Source organism: Zonotrichia leucophrys, chromosome 1 (genome assembly GCF_028769735.1).
Source record: "Zonotrichia leucophrys gambelii isolate GWCS_2022_RI chromosome 1, RI_Zleu_2.0, whole genome shotgun sequence".
In the NCBI taxonomy this organism is placed as follows: domain Eukaryota; kingdom Metazoa; phylum Chordata; class Aves; order Passeriformes; family Passerellidae; genus Zonotrichia; species Zonotrichia leucophrys.
The window spans coordinates 95776158-95797329 of NC_088169.1; the positions used below are offsets into that span (position 1 = coordinate 95776158).

Genomic DNA, 21172 nt, shown 5'->3' on the forward strand with positions numbered 1-21172 from the left:
GGGTGTGTTGGAATTCTTTGGCTTATTTCAAATGTGATTGAGACCTTTAGCATACATATCATGAGTCCCAGCAGGGTCCTTACATACATGTTTAGTTGTTTGAGCCAATGGTCTTTGTCCATTTAACTGCAGATGTAACATGGAAGTGCAATTGCATTAGGATTAAAGGATACCTTTGTAGCTGATCACTTCAGATTTGTTTTTCAACCCATTTGCAGGCTAGGCATATCTTTCTGATCCATTGTTTTACAGATCCTGTGATTATTCCTAAATCATAAATATTAGCAACTACTGCTGTGCTTGATGAAATACCTATGAGTAGTACTTCTTTCTCCTGCAGACTAGACTGTCCAGGAGAAAGTCTCAGGAACATCACTGAGAATTTTTCTTTCTCCCACTCAGGAAGAGTAGCTACCTCAAGATTTATTTTTCAAGTCTAGGTTGGTGAAGGTGAGTGCTACACATTCAGCAATGTGACTTGCTAGAGATAACAGTTTCCATAACTGTATAATGCTCTAAATTCTTAAGGCTATAAATTAACAGTGCTGCTTCTGGGAAGGCCTTGCTTAACCATAGATGACAGGAGGGCTAGGAAGCAGAGATCCAAAGAACTGCAACCTGGTGCAAGAAAGCTGGTTTCCATTCAACACAGACCATGGCTACTCAAGTCACTGTAACTATAGCAAGAGAGAGAGCTGAAAAGCAAAGCTCTGAGTTTTTAGTAGTTTTTAGTACCAGTCTTTATTCAGCTCTAGTTTTTAGTATCAGTCTTAACAATAGATGTCTTTAACATAAAGTACAGGTAGCCAGTAAAGTTGCTACCTGGCAGATACCCAGGCTAGCAGATAAGCCCTGATGAGGCTGACACAAGATTATGAGCTTGTGTCACGCACATGTAAACTTTGGCTTGTCACTGCAGGTGATAGGGAAGTGGGAGTGGTTGATCCATCAGGTACCTGTGCTGCCACACAGAGGCACCTTAACACAGGGGAGAAATGAGAAGAGAGGTGATTCAGTAAGTTGAGCCAAGGGAAAGGCAGAGCCTCACAACTGGGGAAAAATAGTCACAGGTGCCAGTACAAGTTGGGGGCTGGAAGGCAATTTTGGAAGAAAGGACTTGCTGGTCATTGTGAACAGCAAGTTGCACCTGAGCCCTTTAGCAAAACAAGACAACAGTACCTGGGCTGCATTTCAACTAATGCATCACCAGTAACTGGAAGGAGGAAATTATTCCTCTTTATTTAAGCATTGGTCAGACACCTGAAGTGATGTGTCCAATTTTGGAGTTCCCAGTACAAAAAAGGATATAAACTTAATGGAACTAGTCCAGTGAAAAGCTACTGTGGTTTTGAAGGGATTAGAGCATCTGACAAACAGGGAGAGGTTGAGAGAGCTGGAAGCTGTTCAGCCTCAAGAGAAGAATGCTTGGGTGGCTTTTATCATTGTGTATAAATACCTGATGGGAGTAAAAAAGGAGCCAGATACTCCTGAGTGGTATCCAGCGAAAGAAGCAGCTGTGAGAACACACCAAAATGCAGTACATTCTTTTTGAAGGTGAGAAAAACTTACTGTGAGAGTTGTTAACACTGGAACAGATTATCCAGATCTCGTCCTTTAATGTATTTAAAAGCAACCTGCTGTGGTTGACCCTGCTCTAGGCAGGGAGGTCCCTTCCAACTTCAAGTGTTAGGAGCTGCTGAATCAGCTGGCCTGGTAGTGAAAAGGCTGTTCAGTTCCATGTCCTCAGGGTACAGCCAGTAGCAAGCCTGAGCATGTATTCCCAATAGGCACTCATGCACAGAAAATCCCCAAGTCTATAATGGGTGCACGTCTATAAACGCACACACCGTGCATGACTGGCCGGAGGCAGAGAGCACAGCAGACATGCAAGCACAGCACAAACAGCCTAATCCTCTTCCCAGCTCTGGCTGATCAGGATGAACCTGTTAGAGGGAAACACATACAAGCACACAATGGATCCCTCTAGTGCCCAAGACCAGCCATCCTGCAGCTGGCTCCAAGCCCTGGAACCTGAGCCACTCTCCTCAGTTGCTGGCACCAGGATAAGCAAATCCTCAAGGCCTGCAGCCCATGCAGACATGCACACACACACACACACCCTGGAGCCCTCCAGGAATTAGCCTTAGGCATTGGCTCTACCCAGCAGCTGGCTCCAGGACTCCCTGGTCTCCCAGTGTCCTCACGCTCAGATGCAAATTCTCTTTCAGCTGGTCTCCAGACCCACGAGTGGCTCCCAAGAGCTTGAGCAGCTCACTCCCACATGTCTTCACAGCATTTAGCCAGACCACATCCCGGCTCTCAAATCTCTTACCTTACACACTAGCTACTCTGACCTGATTTTGCTGGCAGTAACACAAGGACATACACACCCCCACAAAATACATGCACCCAGGCCTGTCCAGTTGCTGGCATTCAGATCCCTTTGCACTGAACAGACCCCATACAGAGGAAAACAACAAAAACGCTACTATGAATGCAGGACAGATTGCAGTGATGACACACAGGGCATGGCCAGACAAGTGTACTGTGTACGTGCAGCCACCTCCTCCTGTGCCTTCTTCCTGTCAGTTTTTCCCCGTGGCACTTCCCATCCTTTATCACTCCTGTTTCCTGCCTTTGATCTCCCCCCTACACATCCCATGCCAATCAGAGGGGAAACTTCCCTTTAACCCACAAGGTAATCCCATCCTATTGACTCCACTGGATACCACCCAGACACCAAGGCTACGGTCCTCTGATAGTTCTGGGAGGAGCAGAATTACTGCTTCTCTATCCCAGCATTGTTCTTCCCTGCACTCCTTGGTGTTTGTGGGCACAAGCCTTTGATAACATGGTGTAGAAACAGCCTCTCACAACAATGCCTACAAACTAGCAACTACAGTAAGAAAAAAAAATGGATTATTTATTCTCTACTCATTCTATAGAAAACATCAAGACATTTACTGGATCAATTTACAAGGAGTCATTAAAGATCTTCCCCAAACTGGCAAGATATCAAGAGTAGGTTTCAGGTCTCTGAAGTGTAGAAACATTGGTGCTTACCACAAAGAGAAGTTTCACCTGCAGTGACCATCACAACACCATGCTTAGAACAATAAACATCAAGCACAAACACTTTCTGAGAGTCAATAGTTAGGGACAAAGCAAACAAAGTGCACTTTTATTACAATCCACTTCCATCTCACTGGAATACCCACCTCTGAGTGATATGTAAAGCAGACTACAATATTGCTGTACTGAACTGCAGTCTTGCACGGTTTTAAATGAGAGCTACTCTTCAGGTACAGAAAATAGAAGTCTGGAAAGGAGACCGAGAGGTGGAGAGAGAAAGGCCATGTTCAGACTCCTGCTCTCTGGAGGCAGGGTGGAATAGCCTTATATACATTTGGCAATGTATAAAAAAACTGTGCAATGGCAGTTCTACTGCCAAAGACAGCAACTCCCATGGGTGGCTGAACAAACACAGCAGACACAGGTTAATGGAAAAAACCCACACATTTTATTGAATGCAAACAGTGGTTGGACAGTGCTGTTATTCAAAATGTTTGTTCAGTTTGAGACAGTTTCTAGTTCAGGAAATGGGGCTCGGTGCAGTAACGCTCAGAGCCAGACAGTACATTGCAATTACAAATTACACTGCGGCTTTCACTGACAGCAGTGAAAGAAACCCTACTGGAACAGGAGACATTCCTCAGTCTGCTGAATCCTCATCCACGCACTGAGACGCCTCCTCACCATGTGCTGCCCGTCCTTCTGACGGTCTCTATTTGTAAACATGCATTCTTTGGACTGCTTTGCTACTCTGGTTCCCAGCCTGGCTGTCCAGAAACCACACTGGGAAACAATTCATTTTGGGAAGGGGAAGAAGATTTTTTTTAAAAAGCTTCCAAACTCAGAAACAGAGTAGTATTTCAAACACTGCCAGTTTAATCTGGCTAAGGGAAAAGAAGACAAGACAGTTAACCAGTAAAATCCATTAGAGACAGAAAAGCTATAGCAGGTTAGCTTTTTCCAGCAACAGTAACAGATTCCCACTACTTTATGCCTCCACACTCTAACCCAGGTGAGGGAGCAGGCAGAGGAAAACATCCTGATAATGAGGTGTCACAAGATATAAAATAAAAGACAGAAGTGGTGCCCAGATGCAGGCTTCCACCTTCTCAAGTCAAATCATTGTTCTCGGCTCCGTGGAGATGAAGAATGCTCTCAGCCCTTCCCAGCACCTGCCACCAGGCCCTTCTTGCTTCTTCCACCAGGCGGTGGTGGAGGGCTGATCTTTCTCCTCCAGAGTCTTGAGGGAACAGCGATTGTGCACTCACCTTGATGACAGCCCCCAGCCTGGAATACGCTGTGGCCAGGAAGCGGTGGCAGAAGAGGTCCTTTCTTGGTGGGTGTGCAGAGTGAAGTCTAGGAGCAGTGAATCCTACATGAGTGAAAAACTGTGCTGGCATAGTCTCCATTGGTAGCAGTCTGCCTTGTCAGGCAGAGGGGTAGGACGATTGCAGGGAGGGGAGGAGCACTGAGTGTGGGGGTCTCGAGGGAATGCCCCCTCCGAGCTCCTCAGCGCGCGGTTTTTGCTCGGACGGTGTGACACTTGATACACAGCACGTGCCCGTCCAGAGGAAAGCACCCATTCTCGTCTGCCTCAATGGACAAGGGCTTCCCACAGTCCTAAACAGGAAAAGAGGAGGAAGCTCAGTGACAGCCAAGAACAGGGTGAAGGCATTCAAGGACATAAGACATGCCCCTACAGGGTCAGGATTGCTCACAGCCCACTGCTCTGTCCCTGGTGGTGCTAATGGAAGATGCTGTTTAGAGGGGAGAGCAATTCCATCAAGTTCCCCTCCTATAAAACAGCCGATGTATTGGAGTGTTAGGGAATGCAACAACCGTGCACAGTCCCTGTATTCATTCCTGTGAATGTCTAATCTTTTTCTGAACATGCTTCAAAAACATTCCAGATTCTTTCAAAACTACTTCAGTGTTGGGTCAGCCTAGACAACAAAGGTGTCCAGTTGCTGATGATGGGCACAGGAAACATGGGAGGAATGGGGCCACCAGGCTTACCTCACACTTGTAACATTTCATGTGGAAATTTTTCTCCAGTGCAACAACACGCACCGTCTCATCCTTTCCAGGCTCTGGCATAATAGGTTCACTACAGACTGAGCAGCGTGGAGCATACTTCCTGCAACACAGAACCATAGAGGAGACCATGACCACCATGGTGACATTCAAGGGAGGATTCTCAGTGCTGTTCAGTGGCATTAGCAGCAGAGGAATAATAAATGTTTAGGCGGAAAGACATCTTCACACTTTGTTGACTCATTTTTAACCTCATGTCTGACAGATGACATGGGCAACCCACCCCCACGCTGCAGCAAAGAGAAGCAGGTGTGAGGGAATCTGCCCTCTCTCACACACCACATGCACGTGCTCTCTCCATACCTGTGGTAGTCATCCACACAGTGAGGCTGGTTGGACTGGTCCACAATGAAAGAGGTCCCCTCCAGGGGGGTATGGCACATCACGCAGGTGAAGCACTGGGGATGGTATGAGTTACCAGTGGCCTTCAGCATCCGGTCTGTGATGGTCTGCTTGCAGACACTGCACTTCTCCAAGGTGCTCTGAGCCCAAAGAAAACAAGTAAGACATATGAATCCATCCCTGTGAGGCTACACCACAGAAAGCAAAGATGGAAGGAGGAAGGGAAATCAAGAGAGAACAACCACAGCGAGCTCAGTTCCCTCCAGCAGCTTTCACCCCAGTGACTCACAGCATAGCAGTCCTCGCAGAAGGGCTTCTCATCCACATTGTAGAACTGCTGCCCCTGCAGCTGCTTCTCACATTTGAAGCAGGTGAAGCATTCCACGTGGAAGAGGCGGTCCAGGGCCCTCACAGCTGGCTGGGTTCGTGACAGGGGCTTCCGGCAGAAGCCACAGAGCTCTGTCAACGGAAGAGGAAAGGGATCAGGAGATATAAAAACCCATCGCAGTCTTGATCCTACTGCTGTCCATTCAAAGCACGCACCAGAAGTCGCAGCCTCTGCTGGGGGTGGATGCTCCATATCCTTCATTAGTCTCTGGGTCAACTTCTCCAGCTCTTCTACCTCCTTCATTGTCAGACAGGAATTCCCCCTAGGTGGGTCTGCACTGGAACCTATGGGTCTATGCTGCAGGAAGAGGAAACATTAAATCCCAAAAGACAGACTCCCTCCCACCTTGTCCCTAACTAATCTATTTCCCTAGCCTTTATAGGTCCTCTCTGTTCATCTCTAGGAACAATCTGCCATCCACTGTGCGTGATTCTTCCCACTTTCACATGTCCTACCGCTCTGCACTACAACCTCCATAGTTACATCCCTCCTTCAGAGGGGTAACAGCCTCCCACAGCCTGGGCAGATCCACCCTCATCCTCCCAGTTTCACTCCCAGTGTGCCTGCCCAAAGACACCAGTCCCAGGGCTCTTTCCCTCACCGTGTCTCTTGCAGCAGCAGGCGGTTCTGTTGGGCGCGGCTTCTCCTGCACTTGGGGTTTTTCCCTCTGCTGGGCATAGGTGAAATTGGGGGGCTGTGGTCGAGAGGAGGGGCCTGAAGGTGAAGGGGCTGTGAACTGAGTCTGAAGGGAGGTAGGGTATCTCGTAGAATTTGAGGGAGCCATTGGAACATTGTCACCTGATCTGGACACAGACTTAGGAGAGCCAGCAACAGGAGATGGGGTGAATTTAGGGGTAGGCTGAGCAGAAGGGAGAGAAGGGGGTGGAGGGACTGGTGCTTGGGGCTCCTTGCGTTGCTGTGGGGCTGCCCATGGGGCTGGGGTGGGGTTCAAATCCACCCCAGGGGGCTTGAAAGGTGAGCTTCCACTTGGCTTTGGTGTGAATTTGGAAGGAAAGGAAGGAGGAGCATCTTTGGGTGCAGATGGTATTTCCACAGGGGCTTTTGGGGCCAATGGTTTCTCCAGAGAACCTGTGGATCCTGGAGTTATCTGTAAAGAGAAGCAGCAGAGAGAAAACAGGCAGGTATCAGCAGGGTGGAACAGAAAATATGCCATCTACAGCAGTGAATCAGCCAGCAGCTATCCCAGACCCAGAACACAAGGGGTTTCCACACTGACGTGTTTAGCAATACTGACAAGTTGCAAGATCCACATTTTCCAGTCCTTCACCAACACCTTCGTGCTATGGTTTAACCACATATTTTAATCTTCAGTAGCACCTTTCTCACTACCTCTGTTCAACAAACCAGGCACCTCCTCTTCTACCTGCAACACTCTGGACAGCTCACCCGGGATTTGAAGGGGTCATTCTTCTCCATGTCATCCAACATTACAGACAGTGACTCAATCTCAAGATCAATGCTGCTCATCTTGCCACGCACCTACACAGCCATCCGTGAGGAAAAAGGGAGCAGAGCATGTTACAGGACCAGCCACAGAAATGGGTGTATTACTTCTTTCCAATAGCATATTTTGATACTTTGGTACAGGTCTGCTCCTTGCTTTGCATGGATAAAAAGCTGGCGAGGACGAAGACGACACAGTCTCAAAGGTCTACAAACAGTGGGAAAATGCACAGCCCAAGGAAGCTCTCAGATTTAGGTGGGAAAAGACATCCGGACATCTGTAGCCCAACACTGCTCACAGCAAGGCTAATTCCCAAGCAACACCAGGCTGCTCAAGGCCTCACTCAGATGATTTCACAACTTTGCCAATGATGCAGGTTCCCCAGCCTTTCTAGGCACACGTGACAGCAATGAGCCACCCTTGGAGTGGAACAGGGTTTTCTTCTGTCCAAAGGGAACTTCCCTTGCCACTTCTGTCCATTGTCCCTTGTTGTGCCCGAGTAAGAAGAATCTGTCTTTTCTCCAGCCCTCCTTTAGGTATTGCAGACTCCAGTCAGACCTCTGCCTTGGCAGCCTCTTCTGCTCCAACCCCAAAGGCTGCTCTGACCTTTCACTGGATTGCATCTCATTCAGTATTCCAGAGAGGTTAATACATGGAAGAGCCCAACTGGATGCAGTCTTCCAAGATGCAGCCCCACCAGCACAGAAGGGAGGAGTATTCACCATCCTTGTCCTTCTCTCCCAGGTGCAGCGCAGCGTGTGGCTGGCCTTCACTGCCACAGGGGAGCATTGCTGGCTTGCATTCAACTCTCTGTCCACAGGGAACCCCGGCCAGCTGACCCTAACCTGTGCTGGTCCACAGGCTGGCAGCATTTCCTGCTTTCCCAGGTTCTCAGGGCTTCCTGCTGCTGAGCTCAGACAGTAGCGAGAAGCTGTCCCACCTCACAGAGCATCACACACACACCACACTTCCTTGGACCTCACTCACCTGTGGGGCAGGAACCTTGCTCACAGGTCCTTCATCAAACATTGGTGGAGGAGGAGGAGGTGGAGAAGGAGGAGAAGGAAAAGCTTCATCTGGGGCTGGTGGAAAAGGCTCTTCAAAGGGTGGTGGGGGTGGTGGAAACGCACAGTTTGAGGAGAAGCTTGCATCCTCCCCAGGTGGAGGAGGAGGTGGCAGCGGCAGGTCTGTGGGGAAGAATGAGAATAAAAGCAACTTCAGATCATTTCTTGCTCCTAGCCAGGAGGGTTCTTGAAGGTATTGCAGCAAGCAGGACCATAGAATCACAAAGTAGTTTAGGATGGAAGAGATCTCAAAGAATACCTGCTATGGGCGAGGACACCACTCCTCAATCAGGATGCTCAGGGCCCCATCCAGTGTGAGCTTGAACACTTCCAGAAATGGGGCATCCACCTCTCTGGGCAACCTGCTCCAGTGCCTCACCACCCTCTGAGTAAAGAATTTCTTCCTGACATCTAATCTAAACCAGCCCTCTTTCAGTATAAAACCCTTGTCCTTTTACTATCTGTACACATAAAATCTCCATCTCCCTCTTTCTTATAATCCCCTTAAGATAGTAGAAGGACACAATAAGTTCTCCCCAGAGCATTCTCTTCTCTAGGCTGACAAACCTCAGCTCTCTCAGGCTGTCTTCCTAAAAGAGGTGCTCCCACCCTTGGATCAGCTTTGTGGTCTCCTCTGGATTCTCTCCAACAAGTCCACATCTTTCTTGTGCTGAGAACCCCAGGGCCAGAAGCAGCATTCCAGGTGGGGTCTCACAAGAGTGGAGCAGAGAGGCAGAATCCCTCTCCCATCTGCTGGTCACACCCTGTTCGATGCAGCTAAGGACTCCATCAGCCTTCTGGGCAGGGAGTGCACATTGGTTCCCCTGTACCAATGGGATCTCAGCACCCATCAAGGACAACTGAACTCCACAGGCTGTTTTTCACCTCGTCCAAAGGTGAAAATGATTTTCATAATCATTTAATCTGTCCTCAGTAGCTGCTGTTACTAGTCACTGGGCAGAGTTGTTGTATATTTGGGAAACATAGCTTGCTACGCTCTTTGCCTCATTCCTTCCTCATTTGTCTCATTTGCTCCTTGTCTCACTCCTTGGTCCCCAGCACACCCTTCTCTTGCCACTAACTGGCTCAGGTTACTGAACACAGGGTAGCAAACATGGAATGTCAGCGGACAACCCAGGACACCCTGGAGAGCCTGTGTTTTCACACAGAAATAAGCTGGGATCTCACAGCAGCATAGTAAGCACTACAAGAAACAAGTGGGGGGGAAAAAAGCAAGCTGGACCAACTACCCCTTATGTGTACGAACAATCTTTGAAATGCCTGTTTTTCTGGGGGGTAAAACCAGCTTTGATTTTTCAGGCTAGTATGTCTTCACACTCAATATACATTATGACATGAGAAATTTTCCAAAACCCTTTTAAGCAGGCTGAGAGGCACCAGAGCACCTCCGTTTTCTAAAAAAGCCCACTGCTTCTACCTATTCCTATTTGCCAAAGATGCATAACAGGCAAAACCAACCATTTTCTACAACACGGACAAATAAACGTGAATCCTCTTCTCTTCACCATGTAGGGAAGAAAGCATCCTCTTATCTACCACACAGCAAAGAACATTGAAGATGAGGAGGTGTAACTTTCACATGCCTTCTTCCAGACACCCACCTCTCTTCCCAGCTAGCCCCAATGAGCTGTAGGGTGAAAGACGAAACTTTTCACTGCAGCTACTCCAAGTGCAGCTTTTACCAGCAGTGATCAAATAGTCTCATTTTTATATCCAGCTGTTGTCAACAGGCTTTATAAGGACTTCTCATCTGTAACCTAAGGGAGACGATACTGCCCTTTTAGAAAACAAAAGGCAAAATCTTATTAGCCTGTGGAATGCATAAACTGCCCTGGTATGCAACACCTCCTCCAAGCAAGCCTTCTTGTGCTGCAGAAATTCTGCTGGGGGGAGGGAGTAATACTATGTTGTTGGCTTTCTTTCTTAGAAATTACAGTTTAGGATCAAGCTTGTACATGCTTGCCTTTTGGTTTATCGAAACCCTAAGAAACAAAACCCTGATCTGCTGTCACATTGTTCCAGATGCACTAAAAGCCTGTTTTATGAATTATTCACAGGACAAGAAAGTTCCCCACAAAGTTGTTACACCAGATTTACAGAGTAATCAATACTAAATATAACATTCCTACAGCAATACTAACTCAGCCATCCTATCATTTAAGACAGTCCAACTGCTACAGCTCTGTATCATACTACATTTTGTTTGGGGAGTGTGTAAGAAAGGCACAGAAGGACTGAAGATATGCACCAGAGGAGGACCAAATCAGATGCATTTCTCTCATGACTGAGTTTTGGTGGCTCATCTGTACTTCAGCTGTCTTGCTGGCAGTCCTTACCCAATGATGACACAGCAGCTTATGACAAATGGTTCTTCTGCTAGATTTTCTGTCTAGCTACTCCATAATGCCCACTTTAACAACAGGAGAAGCAGAGCAAGTAACACCTAACACTCCACTCATACTGTATATTGAAAAGTAAATTTTAACATCCATCCATCTACTTCAGGCAGTATTTGTGTCAGTTTGAGACCTTCTGACAGATACATCCCTAATCCAGACAACTACAGCAGAAAATGATAAGTCCTAAGACGGGACCTTGGTTTCCACAGACACAAGATTCCAGCCAAGAACATACAAGAAATACACCTTGCTGGTACAATTTTAGGAGGCAGAAGCACCAGCATGTCCTTGTGACTTCAGAAATGGGAAAAATGGCTTAATCACTCTTCTCCTGCAGGCACAGGTCCAGTCTTCCTACCATCAGGTCAGCTGCCCACCAACTTAGCACACTAACCTGGAAAATATCAGTGTTGCAAATCCCTGCTAAACAGTGAAAGAAAAGAAATTTAAACCAGCAGCTAGCATTCTCTGAATATGTATATCCTGACTGAGGCACACCCTTTACTTGACAGAGCCTTGGGGAAATAGGCAGTATCAAGCATTAGCAAACAGTCCCTATAGAAATTTATGGTGGCCTCATGTTGATCAAATGTTCAAACTACAGAGTAACACAACCAGCCTCCAAACTGCATCTAAAAGGACACAAAACCAACCAAGCAACAAAACAAGGAACAAAAAAACCTCACTGTACCACTGCAGGAAACAAAAAAAGGCCACACAAAAAAAGAAAGAAAGAAGTAAGAAAACCACAGTGAAACAAGAAGTCCCTCTACACAGGAAAACCCAACCCAAACCACTAGGAAAAAGTACCAACTGTACAAGCCATACAAACTAAACTCTGAGTCTCACTTCCTGTTTATCATCCCTGACACTATTTTTTCACGCAATTATTTCTCCCTCTCTTTTCCAGCATCAAAGGTGGCAATTGCAGAGTCCACAAGAAGGACAGTCAGAGATAACCAACTTATTGGTTAAGTTAAGAGCTGGGACCAATCAACAAGAAAGAGAACAGAGTGATTCATCACTATCAGGGTCAACTTCTCTGCAACATACTTGCTCTCAGACACGCTGGCCAAAAACTGACTGCAATTACACAACTGTGCACCCAGGGAATACTGTGAAAAATCCACTGCATTCCTCTAGCACCAGTGCAGGACAGCCTCCCCCCTCCTTTCCTGATGGAGACACTATGTACTTTGAGATCTCTTTCCAATCCATTTGTCTCCTTATGGAGCCTCCTAGCCTCTACAGCAAGAATATCCATCACTTGCAGCAGTTATGCTCCTGTTCTCATATACAGCCCAGCTACAAACCTCCCACCTTGAGAAGTCAGAAATGCATATTCACATCTGCCATGCCAGCCTTGACCTACCTTCTGCCAGCATGGACACGGGTGGCAATGGAATCTCCCCCACCTTCCCCATCTGAGCACGCTGGGCACCAGGACCAGGAGGTGGAGGCAGCGACGACTCTGACGCACCCCCAGCCTTGAAGGGGTTCACCTTGGGCTTAGGGGCAACCACAGGTGCAAACTTCTTCTGCGGGTTGTAGAAGGAAGGCGTAGAAATGTTGATGCTGACTGTGGACGTCATGCGGGTCCCTGGGGCACCTGGGGAGGCCATCTTCTCAGCACCTGGCAGGAGAGAAGAGGAAGGAAAGCTACATGAAGTCATCCTTGGGCCAGAGTGGAAATTAATGGAGAAGGGTATGCGAAACAAAGGGATAGAGGAATTTAACTCAGGCCAGAGGCTGAGGTGCCTGAGCAGTGCACTTAAAAGATCAGCAGAGGAAAAAGGAAGAACAGAAACTGCAGACAGCTCGAATGAGCCACCACACTTCACCATTTCAACTCAGGATGGCATTAACCACAAATGGGTTCTTGCAACAGAGAAAACCCAGATTTCCATGCACTGCAGCCCTGCACCTGTGGTGACCCGAAGGAGGGTGATGCCCCGCACCCCAAAGAATGCCTCCAGAAGGGGAATCAGCCTTTCCTCTCCCCCTTTACCCGATAACGCCAGCCGGCTCCTCTCGAGCTTAGCCTGTGACAGCGCCAGCAATGCCCCCTCTCCCCCGGCACCCGCACCTTTACCTCCAGGCCCCTCCATGCCGCCGGAGCCGCACGGCCGGGCGGCAGAGGCTCTCCGGAGCTGGGCGATGCCAGCCTGTGTCTCCTCCCGCCCCGGCCGGGCTTCGCCGCCCGCTCGCCCCGCCCCCGCCAGGAAGCGCTCCCCGGATGCCGCCGCCCCCCGCCCGCGGGGCCGAACCCCGGGCCCAGCGAGCGCAGGGTGCCCGGCCGGGCCGGCTATGAGGGGAACGGGGCTGTCCCGAGGAGAGGCGCATCCCTAGGGCTGCCCCGGTCCCGCGATCCAGGCCAGCAAGCTCACCCGTGCTAGAAGCCCCCACGGAGCCAGACGCTTTGTTGTAAAGCCTGGCATGCCCACAGTCCTCCTAACACCCCAGCACAATAGGGCTGCCGTCAGCACAGGGGCTCCGTGCCAGCTTTCCGCGTTGGCATGTCCGAATCAGCGCCCCTCCGCGCTGCCGCCTCTGCCTCGGACAATAACAGCTGCTGCCACAGACAGCCCTGGTGCCACAAACATCCGCCCGGCCCCGATAACCCCTGGCTGCTGCTAAGAACTGCCTGCCCCGTTCTAAGCGCTCCCACGGCTCGGTGCAGTGTGGCACAATACAGCAGCAACCTGTCCCAGCCTCCCCAGGTCACAAGCGTGTGGCAACACAGACAAACAAAGTCCATGCTGCTGAACCTTTCCTTCCCTTTGTGCGGTGCTGATAAGATGCATACTTGGACAACTCTTCTGGGAGTTTCGAAAGGAGAATGAGGCTGCAACAATAAGCAGGAGCCAAAAAGCTGTGCTGAGCATTCCCCCTGGATTCAGAATTGGAAAGGGCCAAGGCAGAAGAGTAATTAGCAAGGTCTGTCCTCATTCCTCCAAACTTCTAGGGGTCATCGGACTTGCCAGTCAGAAGGGATTGACCAACTCCCTTCCATCCTGCAGTTCCCACCAAGCTTCAGAAGCTGTTAAAAACACCTCCAGCCTTTCTTTAGAGACTTTTGCCTCCTACTCCATTATTTCACTAGGGTGTGATGAACCACTTGGCAGTAGCTCTACCAGATTTGACAGGATTATGAGCAGAACACTACAGTGACAATGTCACTTCTAATCACGGGGTTAGTCAACACAGTCTGAGGACATTGGCTGCTTCACAAAACAACCCACTGGCTTTGCAACCAGCAGCTGCCATGTCCCCGAACCCAAAGCAGCCCATTTCCCAGCACGCTGTGTCGCACTTAGGGCACTTGCTGCTCAGGGCTGTCTCCACCCAGCAGCTACCCCTGCTCATCCTCACTGCTGGCTATCAGTCCACCCACACAGACCAACGTGGCTGAGAAAGCTTGGCCTTGCAGAGAGTCACCCCCTCCAGCCCTGGGGTGCTGCCAATGCCATCTAAGCCTTACCAGAAACACACAGCTCACACAGGTCCTGTGGCGCAGTCTGGGAGAGCTGTGGGAGAGGGAGTGTCAAACCAACAGAAGTAATCTCAAATCTTTCTCATCCTCACATTTACCCCGAGGGGAGAGATTTTTCTACCTGCTCTAACAGCATTTAGGATGACTCAAGTGGAGCTATGAAGAAAGATGCCCCCAAAAGCCAAAGTCAGGATACCTAAGTTGACTCATACACCTTTTCTTTCTGACAGCAGGAAGAAGTAGGTGGACAGAACCAAGAGACACCTCCTTTAGCAGGAGGGTCAATTCCCAGGACTCATGGTGGGTCTGCCACCTGTTACACATCTAGACAGCTTTCACTTTGATGCCATGACACCACTCTCAACAGCTCTGCTCCTTTCCTGGGGTAGCAAAAGCAGGAGGAACCTGAAGAAGCAGACAGTCAAGTGACATTTTTCACTTCTGTTGGTAAGAGCAGTTTGGCAGCAGCCACACTGGAAGCCCCTACAGCTCCACACATCACATGTGAACTTCTCCATCGGCCAACTTCCTCCCAACTGAGGGGAGTCAGAGGGAAAAAAAAAAAAACAAACCAAAACAAAAAGCCCCCACCAAAACAAAAAATCCCCACAAACAAACAAGAATATTAAGAATAGATTAAACGGATTCAGGAGTTATGCTGCTTTTTATCCAGAGAGCTCTCCCAGCCTGCCCCAAAGTTACAAAGCTTCAAAGAGAGCAAAGTCTATCAGCTATGCAAGCTGCAAGGTAAAGCCTCGGAGCAACCGGGCTGGGGGAGGGTGTTATTCGGAGCTACTAACTTCTCTCACAGATGCTGGGCTTGCCTCCTCCCTATGCAAGGGAGGGAAGAAAAACCGGGAAGGAAAACTCCAAAAAGCTATGCAAACATATTTAAAACGTTAGAAAGTTCCACGACTTTGCAAACACTTTCTCAGGGCACTCCCAGGGAGCCAGAAACTCATAAATTAGGCAAATTTCATGCACAAAGGGCCCCAGATTCCTCTCTCGAGCACATCTGGAAAAAGGCTCGCGAGGTGTCTCGGTCATCCAAGCTCACACAAAAGAGAGCTTGTCCCGAGCAGAGGCCGGCAGCAGCACCCCCTCCTTCTCCCCCGCTGCTGGGGCTGTGCGGGAGCGCCGAGTCTCGTCCATTCCACTGGCAGGGAAGAAAAGTCACCACACATACATACATACACACACACACACAGACACACGAACCTGATTTCTTTTGTGGAGGGCCAAGCACCACCGCCCCACCCCGAGCCAGCACCAGGAGCGAAGGGCTGTGTCCGAGGTGCAGAGCCGTGCGGGAGGGAGCAGCAGGAAACCCGCACCCTCCGCGCCACCCCCGGGGAGAGGGCAAAGGCTTTGTCGCCAAGCCGAGCGAAGGGACTCACCTCAGGGGGAGCGGGAAGTGCCGCCCCGGCAGTGGCAGTAGCTGCGGCTGTCGGGGCCGGGCTGCTCGGCTGCCCCGGCCCGCCCGCCGGGAGCAGCAACAGCGAGAGGCGGAGGAGCTGCCGAGCCCCGGCGCTTCCTCCCAACTCGCGAAAAAAGCCTCGCCCAGGCAAAGTTGTTTGACCATAAAAGGCGCGAGGCCGCGGCACAGCTGAGCTCACTCGCTGGGGAATGTGGCAATGAGGTAACGGGGGCCGGGGCTTGCCGGGGCAGCGGCCCTGGGCCCTGCCGCCGGCGGGGAGGGGGCGAGCGCTATGCCCGCCGGCAGCCGCCGGCCAGACGCGTCTGTCGGCGTTTGCCCCGGCGCCCACCCGGGGCTGGGCCCGCTGCCTGCCCCCCGCACGGAGAGCCCCGCTCCTCCCGCCTCGCCTAACCTTGGAGCTGCCCCCGGGCCGCGATTTCACTTCTAGTCGCTGAGCTGGATTTTGGGAAGGAATGCGGCGGCTCTGGTGAGTCAGGGTCCCTGCTGGCCTCCTCCCCGCCCGAGCCAGCTGTGAGAGCATCTGACTCACGCTGCCCCGATCTGCCAGAAATTAAAGCAAACATCAGATGACTCCACCGTGCAGAAAAGCGACTTGTTCTCCTCGTACTGGCTGCAAGGCAAACACTATTAGCTGGTTTATATCAAACACTATGCACATGAATTGCTTTGTTGGATTGCCAGCGCTGCACATCGCTTTTATTTTTATCCCAGTGCTCGCTGGGGGCTCAGCCCGCTGTAGAACAGGGACAGCCTGACCCAGCCCAACAGAACGTAACTTTCAACCCCAGCCTTTGCTGCTTCTCCCTGCTTCAGAGCCTCTCACGAAGGAGGAACACCAATAAAGATATTTCCTGTGCTTTGTGCAATCATTGCAATTGACTTTGGAATCTGGCCTTAATTTCGGGGTTAATACACCTACTGTTGCAAGTTCCCCGGAGAATTACTGTATTTGGTAATGCTCAGGGGACTTGGGGCTTGTCTGCTCCCAAGACTTACCTATCAACACAGGTACCTTTCAGTACTGCTAATTTACTTGCTGGTTGAAGGAGTAAGCCACAAACCACACCAGTGACACTCCCAGTCTGCACTGCTGCAGAACTCTCACATTAGAGAGCTATGCAAAGAAATTCGTCCAAGGTTTAAATCCAGTGTGAACAAATCTTTATTTTCCACATAAAGTTTGTACAAAGAGGTCGTATCTTTTATTTAACCAGGTGATACAATTGGGAAGAGTCTCTCTGAGGCATTTTCAGTGTTACATACCATTTGAAAATGCCACCCATAGCAGCGCCCAGCACTGAGCATCTCACTCCTTACACAGCTGCAACCACTGAACCACTGATCTATAGCTCTGAATTTCTTAGAGAAATATAGGTCTTCTGTGGCTGCTAAATAATCCTGTTTACTGCTGCTTTTGTAGGCATGGCATCAGTTCTGTTATCTCCCATGATTAATGCACAAAGTAATTATGTAGGATAAAGAATGTATCTCTGTGACGGGTCTTCCAGCACTGTCACTTTTCTACTGAAGACAACCTTCCCTCTTGTTCAGGTAAAGATGTCAGTGCAGAGCTGAAAAGAATTCACTGCATAATTGCGAACCAAATTCTGGAACATCACAACACACCCTACACAATGAGCCTGACGTCAGAGAACTCTGCCACTGTTCCCTGGGCTAGCTCTGACTTCAGAGAAAACAAAGAATGTCTCAGACTGAGATTAAAAAAGTGCTGAGTGAATATGAAAAAAAAAAAAAAAAATCTATGCTTTCATACTTTCTGGTCACGTCCCCATAAATCCAGATGCTTGCATTTTCTTACCAGTGTGTTGATGTTAAAAGCTCATGAAGGCAGATCAAGGAAAGTGGGAGTAAGGAAAAGAAAAGCAGCTCTCTTAGACATTTTGTATGAATTCCTCCCTACAGGAAACAAATGCAAAACACATGTTTTCCAGGTTGCATGTGTGAAAGCTAGAATTCTCAAATCAGAATACATAGAATACCCGGGGAAACTGATTTTGTGCTTGCCACATAGTGAATTTAAAGTTTGTGCTTTTTTAATTGGAAATGAAAATTAAATAACTTCCCTGTTAGTTCTGATCCCTCCAGAAAGAAAATAACAATCTCCTTATGCTAGCAGTCTTCCTTCATGCAATTATTGGCTTGAAAAAGTAGGCATTTTTCTGCTGCAAATGAAAATTAGAGCCTTGAGAGACACACAGTTGTACTGACATTCATTAGCTGAAGCAAAGTCTTAGTCCTGAAGAGGCATTTAGCTACCTGGGTAGAGAGATGGATCAGCAGGTATACTTGGCTTGCGCCAGACCTTGTTATTTCTGGAATTAGCAGCTGTCCTCTGCATAAGTCACTTTGGCTCTTCCATGCCGTGAATAAAAGTGATCTGGTCTTTTGGAGTTTATTGTGGTGTGAATGCTACTGTCACTGTGGGTGAAGTGACAGCCCACTACAAAGCAGGTGTTGGAGGGATTTAGGACACACAGTTCTGGCTGGGTGCTTGTTTTGAGGCAAGTGACAGGAAGCAAGCCCTGCTACTGGCCATCAAATCAAAGCTTAGAAATGCTGAGAGTTCAAGGCAGCCATCTCAGGAAGACTAAGTTTTAATGGAGACAGTTACAGAGAATCTTTGCTGGCAATTCAGTCCTGTAACACAATGAGTAAATAAAGAATAAGACCACACAGGAGTGGTGTGGCAAATTCATGTACTGCACTGGGATGAGGTATGTGCTAGCACTGGTTAGGTGCCTATAAAATGAAAATAAAAATTGATGTAATAAAAAAAAAAAAGTCCTTGAATAGAAAATGAAGAATTATTTGCAAGAACACTACTGGGGAATTAAACTTATTGGGCAGAAAATCTTTTTTGATAGCCAGGTATGGCTTAGGTAGCTGCAGATGGGAATCTTTGTGTTAAATACGTGTTCAAGATCAGAGGAAAGCAATCTGGAATCTGGACAGAGTACTTTACTTCTGTTAAAAATGCAAAATGTCTGCATCTGTATAATTTCCATCCATATCAACAGATCAATTAGTGCCATTTTATCTCAGCATGAGTTAGTTAGCAGTTAGTGACGCCACGCAGGAGCCCATGCTCTTCCTAAGCAACAAAAAGTTCTGACTTATGTCTGTGTTGAATCTCTGATGTTTCTTTAATCACATAACTTCTGTTTAGTCTAACCACGTTTTATTGATTAATGTTAAATTGCTACTTAATCAGCTTTCCCCATGCTGTATTAAATGCTACGTCTGGGCCAACTGGAAGGGTTGGGAATATATAATGGATCTACTTTGGTCTCCAGGCCAAGTAGTTAGGCCTGCACTGTCCAGGGCAGGGCCACCTGCAGCAAACCGCCTGCATCCACATGGGCCAACAGATGTTACAGCTGGGTCATCTTAGAGTTCTTTTCTGAGCTGAACAATTCTGTGATTCTCTGTAATTCACCCTGGCAGGAGGTCTCCTGGGATCTGCTGTGCTCCCACGGCACAGCCTCTCCTGGTGTGCTCCTCGCTCCCTCTCTTGAGTAGGGTGTTCTCTGTGTGAAAGACAACGTCTGGCCCCAATTGTCCCCTGCCAGGCTGCTGCTCGCACCCCTTGTGGAGGCCATGACGTGTGCAGAGCTGTCTTTTTTCTGACCAAAGAGCAGTTTCAAGTTGGAATGCCCCGGTGTCGTTGTGGGCCGTGTGTTGACAGCTGGGTGGCACACACAGAGAGCTGCGCTGGGGACACCAGAGCCTTGTGAGACAGCAGTCCTCACAAGCCTCGTCATCTCCCTGCTCTGTGCAACTGGCACACAGTCAGGAACACTGTTTGCAAAGGTCATGAGGTCTGGAGACGTCCCTGGCTGACCAGCGAGCCAGGACATACAGCTGGAGTGTCTCTCTGCCGGTTCTCTTCAGAACCGGGTCTGCTGTGCAAAGCACACATCAGAAGTGTAGGTCCCCAAGAAGGGGAGCTGCTCAGCAGCCACAGAGAGCCTCGGTGATGTCTCAGAAGGGCCATTGTAGGTGCTCAAATCCCACTGTGAAGGTGCTGCAGGGTGCACGTGCATGTATGTAAACACTTCAAAAGGCATCCTACCCACACATACAGTTAGATTGTCCTGACTGAAACACCAGAATAGGCCAAAAGCTGTAAACAGAAAAAAACCCCTCAAACCCTTGCTGTGTCATGAAACACTTCTTTAGTGGGGCAAATCAGCCATATACACATAAGAGGAAGCAAAGTATCCCTGTGGTATGACCTTGGTCATGCCAGGATATGACTGGCTAGGAGAACAGGGGAATGGGGTGATGTCTGTCCAGGGAACAAGCTCCATTTCCAGCAAAGCTGGCAGGTCTCTCCTAGACAGAGCCATGACAGGGGCTCTGGGGCAGGAGGGGCAGCTCCCAGATGAGTTACCACTGCTGTTTCCTTATCTCCTTCCACCAAAATTTCCTGCTGCTTCTCAGCAGGCAGTGGCCTGCAATTCCGTGGCTCCTGGGGCTGGCTCACTGGCAGGCTTCCTTCCCCTCACACAGCCCTCCCACACCTCCTGCTCTCTGCTGCTGGGCTCTGTGCCCAAAGAAAGAGATGCAAGCAGGTTGTCCCAGTGGATATCTCTTCCCTCAGGTGCTGCATGACCTGTTCTGCAACTCTGGGGAGCTGTGAGATGGCTCCTGGGGCATGCCCATGTGTGCGGCTGAGTGTGGATGGCCGCCAGAGCCCTTTCTGCTCGGAAAGCTGCCATTTCCACATTCCAAGGCACCCTTGCCATTTCCTCAGCTGTATGCTCCAGCCCTTGCCACCAGCAAGACAAGCAGTGACGTATTTGGCTGTTCTGTGGCAAATATTGCTGCTTGTCAGAACTGTCAAAGAAACACATCTGTCAGCCTGCTAATTAAAGAGTTCCTGTGTGTGCTGCAAGCCTCTTTCCACCCAAGTATACCATGCTCCCATGGTAGAAGTCTCCTTTCTTCACTTATGTAGAGCTGTAAGCATGACACAAACAACCCATGCTCCTTCCTACAAACGAGTTTCATCAGATGTAGGTACTCCTGGATGTTGCAACTAGGTGGATTTAGACAGAAATTCCCAGGAGTAATTCCAGAGTGTGTCTGTGTCAGGGGAAGGGTGTTGTTTCCTGGAAAAGGGTTCTTCACCCCATCCTCCCTGTGACATAGCTGAGACACAAAAGCAGGTGCTCAGTTCTCTTGATCTCATACTGAGCCTCCTTGCATGTGGTGCAGTAGAAGTCCTGTTGTGGCTTCCCAGGGCAGCACCTGGTGCTGGAGGGAGAGAGATGCCAAGCTACAGTCCCAGTACCATTAACCTGGGACAAGATCCTGGTCACTCCAGTCTGTCCCAGTGCTACTATTTTCTAGCATAAGAACTGAGCTAGCCA

General features: G+C 49.2%; 1 protein-coding gene across 6 annotated transcripts; it reads right to left on the reverse strand.

Annotated features, from left to right (window-relative positions):
• Positions 1-3497: 3497 nt before the first annotated feature.
• On the reverse strand, positions 3498-16354 carry ZYX (zyxin). Of its 6 annotated transcripts, none has more exons than XM_064723927.1 (9): positions 16168-16354; positions 12218-12478; positions 8349-8548; positions 6498-7004; positions 6052-6193; positions 5798-5967; positions 5470-5648; positions 5089-5209; positions 3498-4692 (listed from the first exon to the last, which is right to left on the reverse strand). In XM_064723927.1, exons 1-9 carry the CDS (start codon positions 16337-16339, stop codon positions 4582-4584), a joined length of 1863 nt encoding a protein of 620 aa, XP_064579997.1. In that variant the 5' UTR covers positions 16340-16354; the 3' UTR covers positions 3498-4581. The 6 variants fall into 6 exon arrangements, with proteins under 6 accessions (XP_064579997.1, XP_064580025.1, XP_064580043.1 ...); XM_064723955.1 differs by lacking the exon at positions 16168-16354 and adding an exon at positions 15736-16007; XM_064723973.1 differs by lacking the exon at positions 16168-16354 and adding an exon at positions 15557-15576.
• Between the last annotated feature and the right edge of the window lie 4818 nt (positions 16355-21172).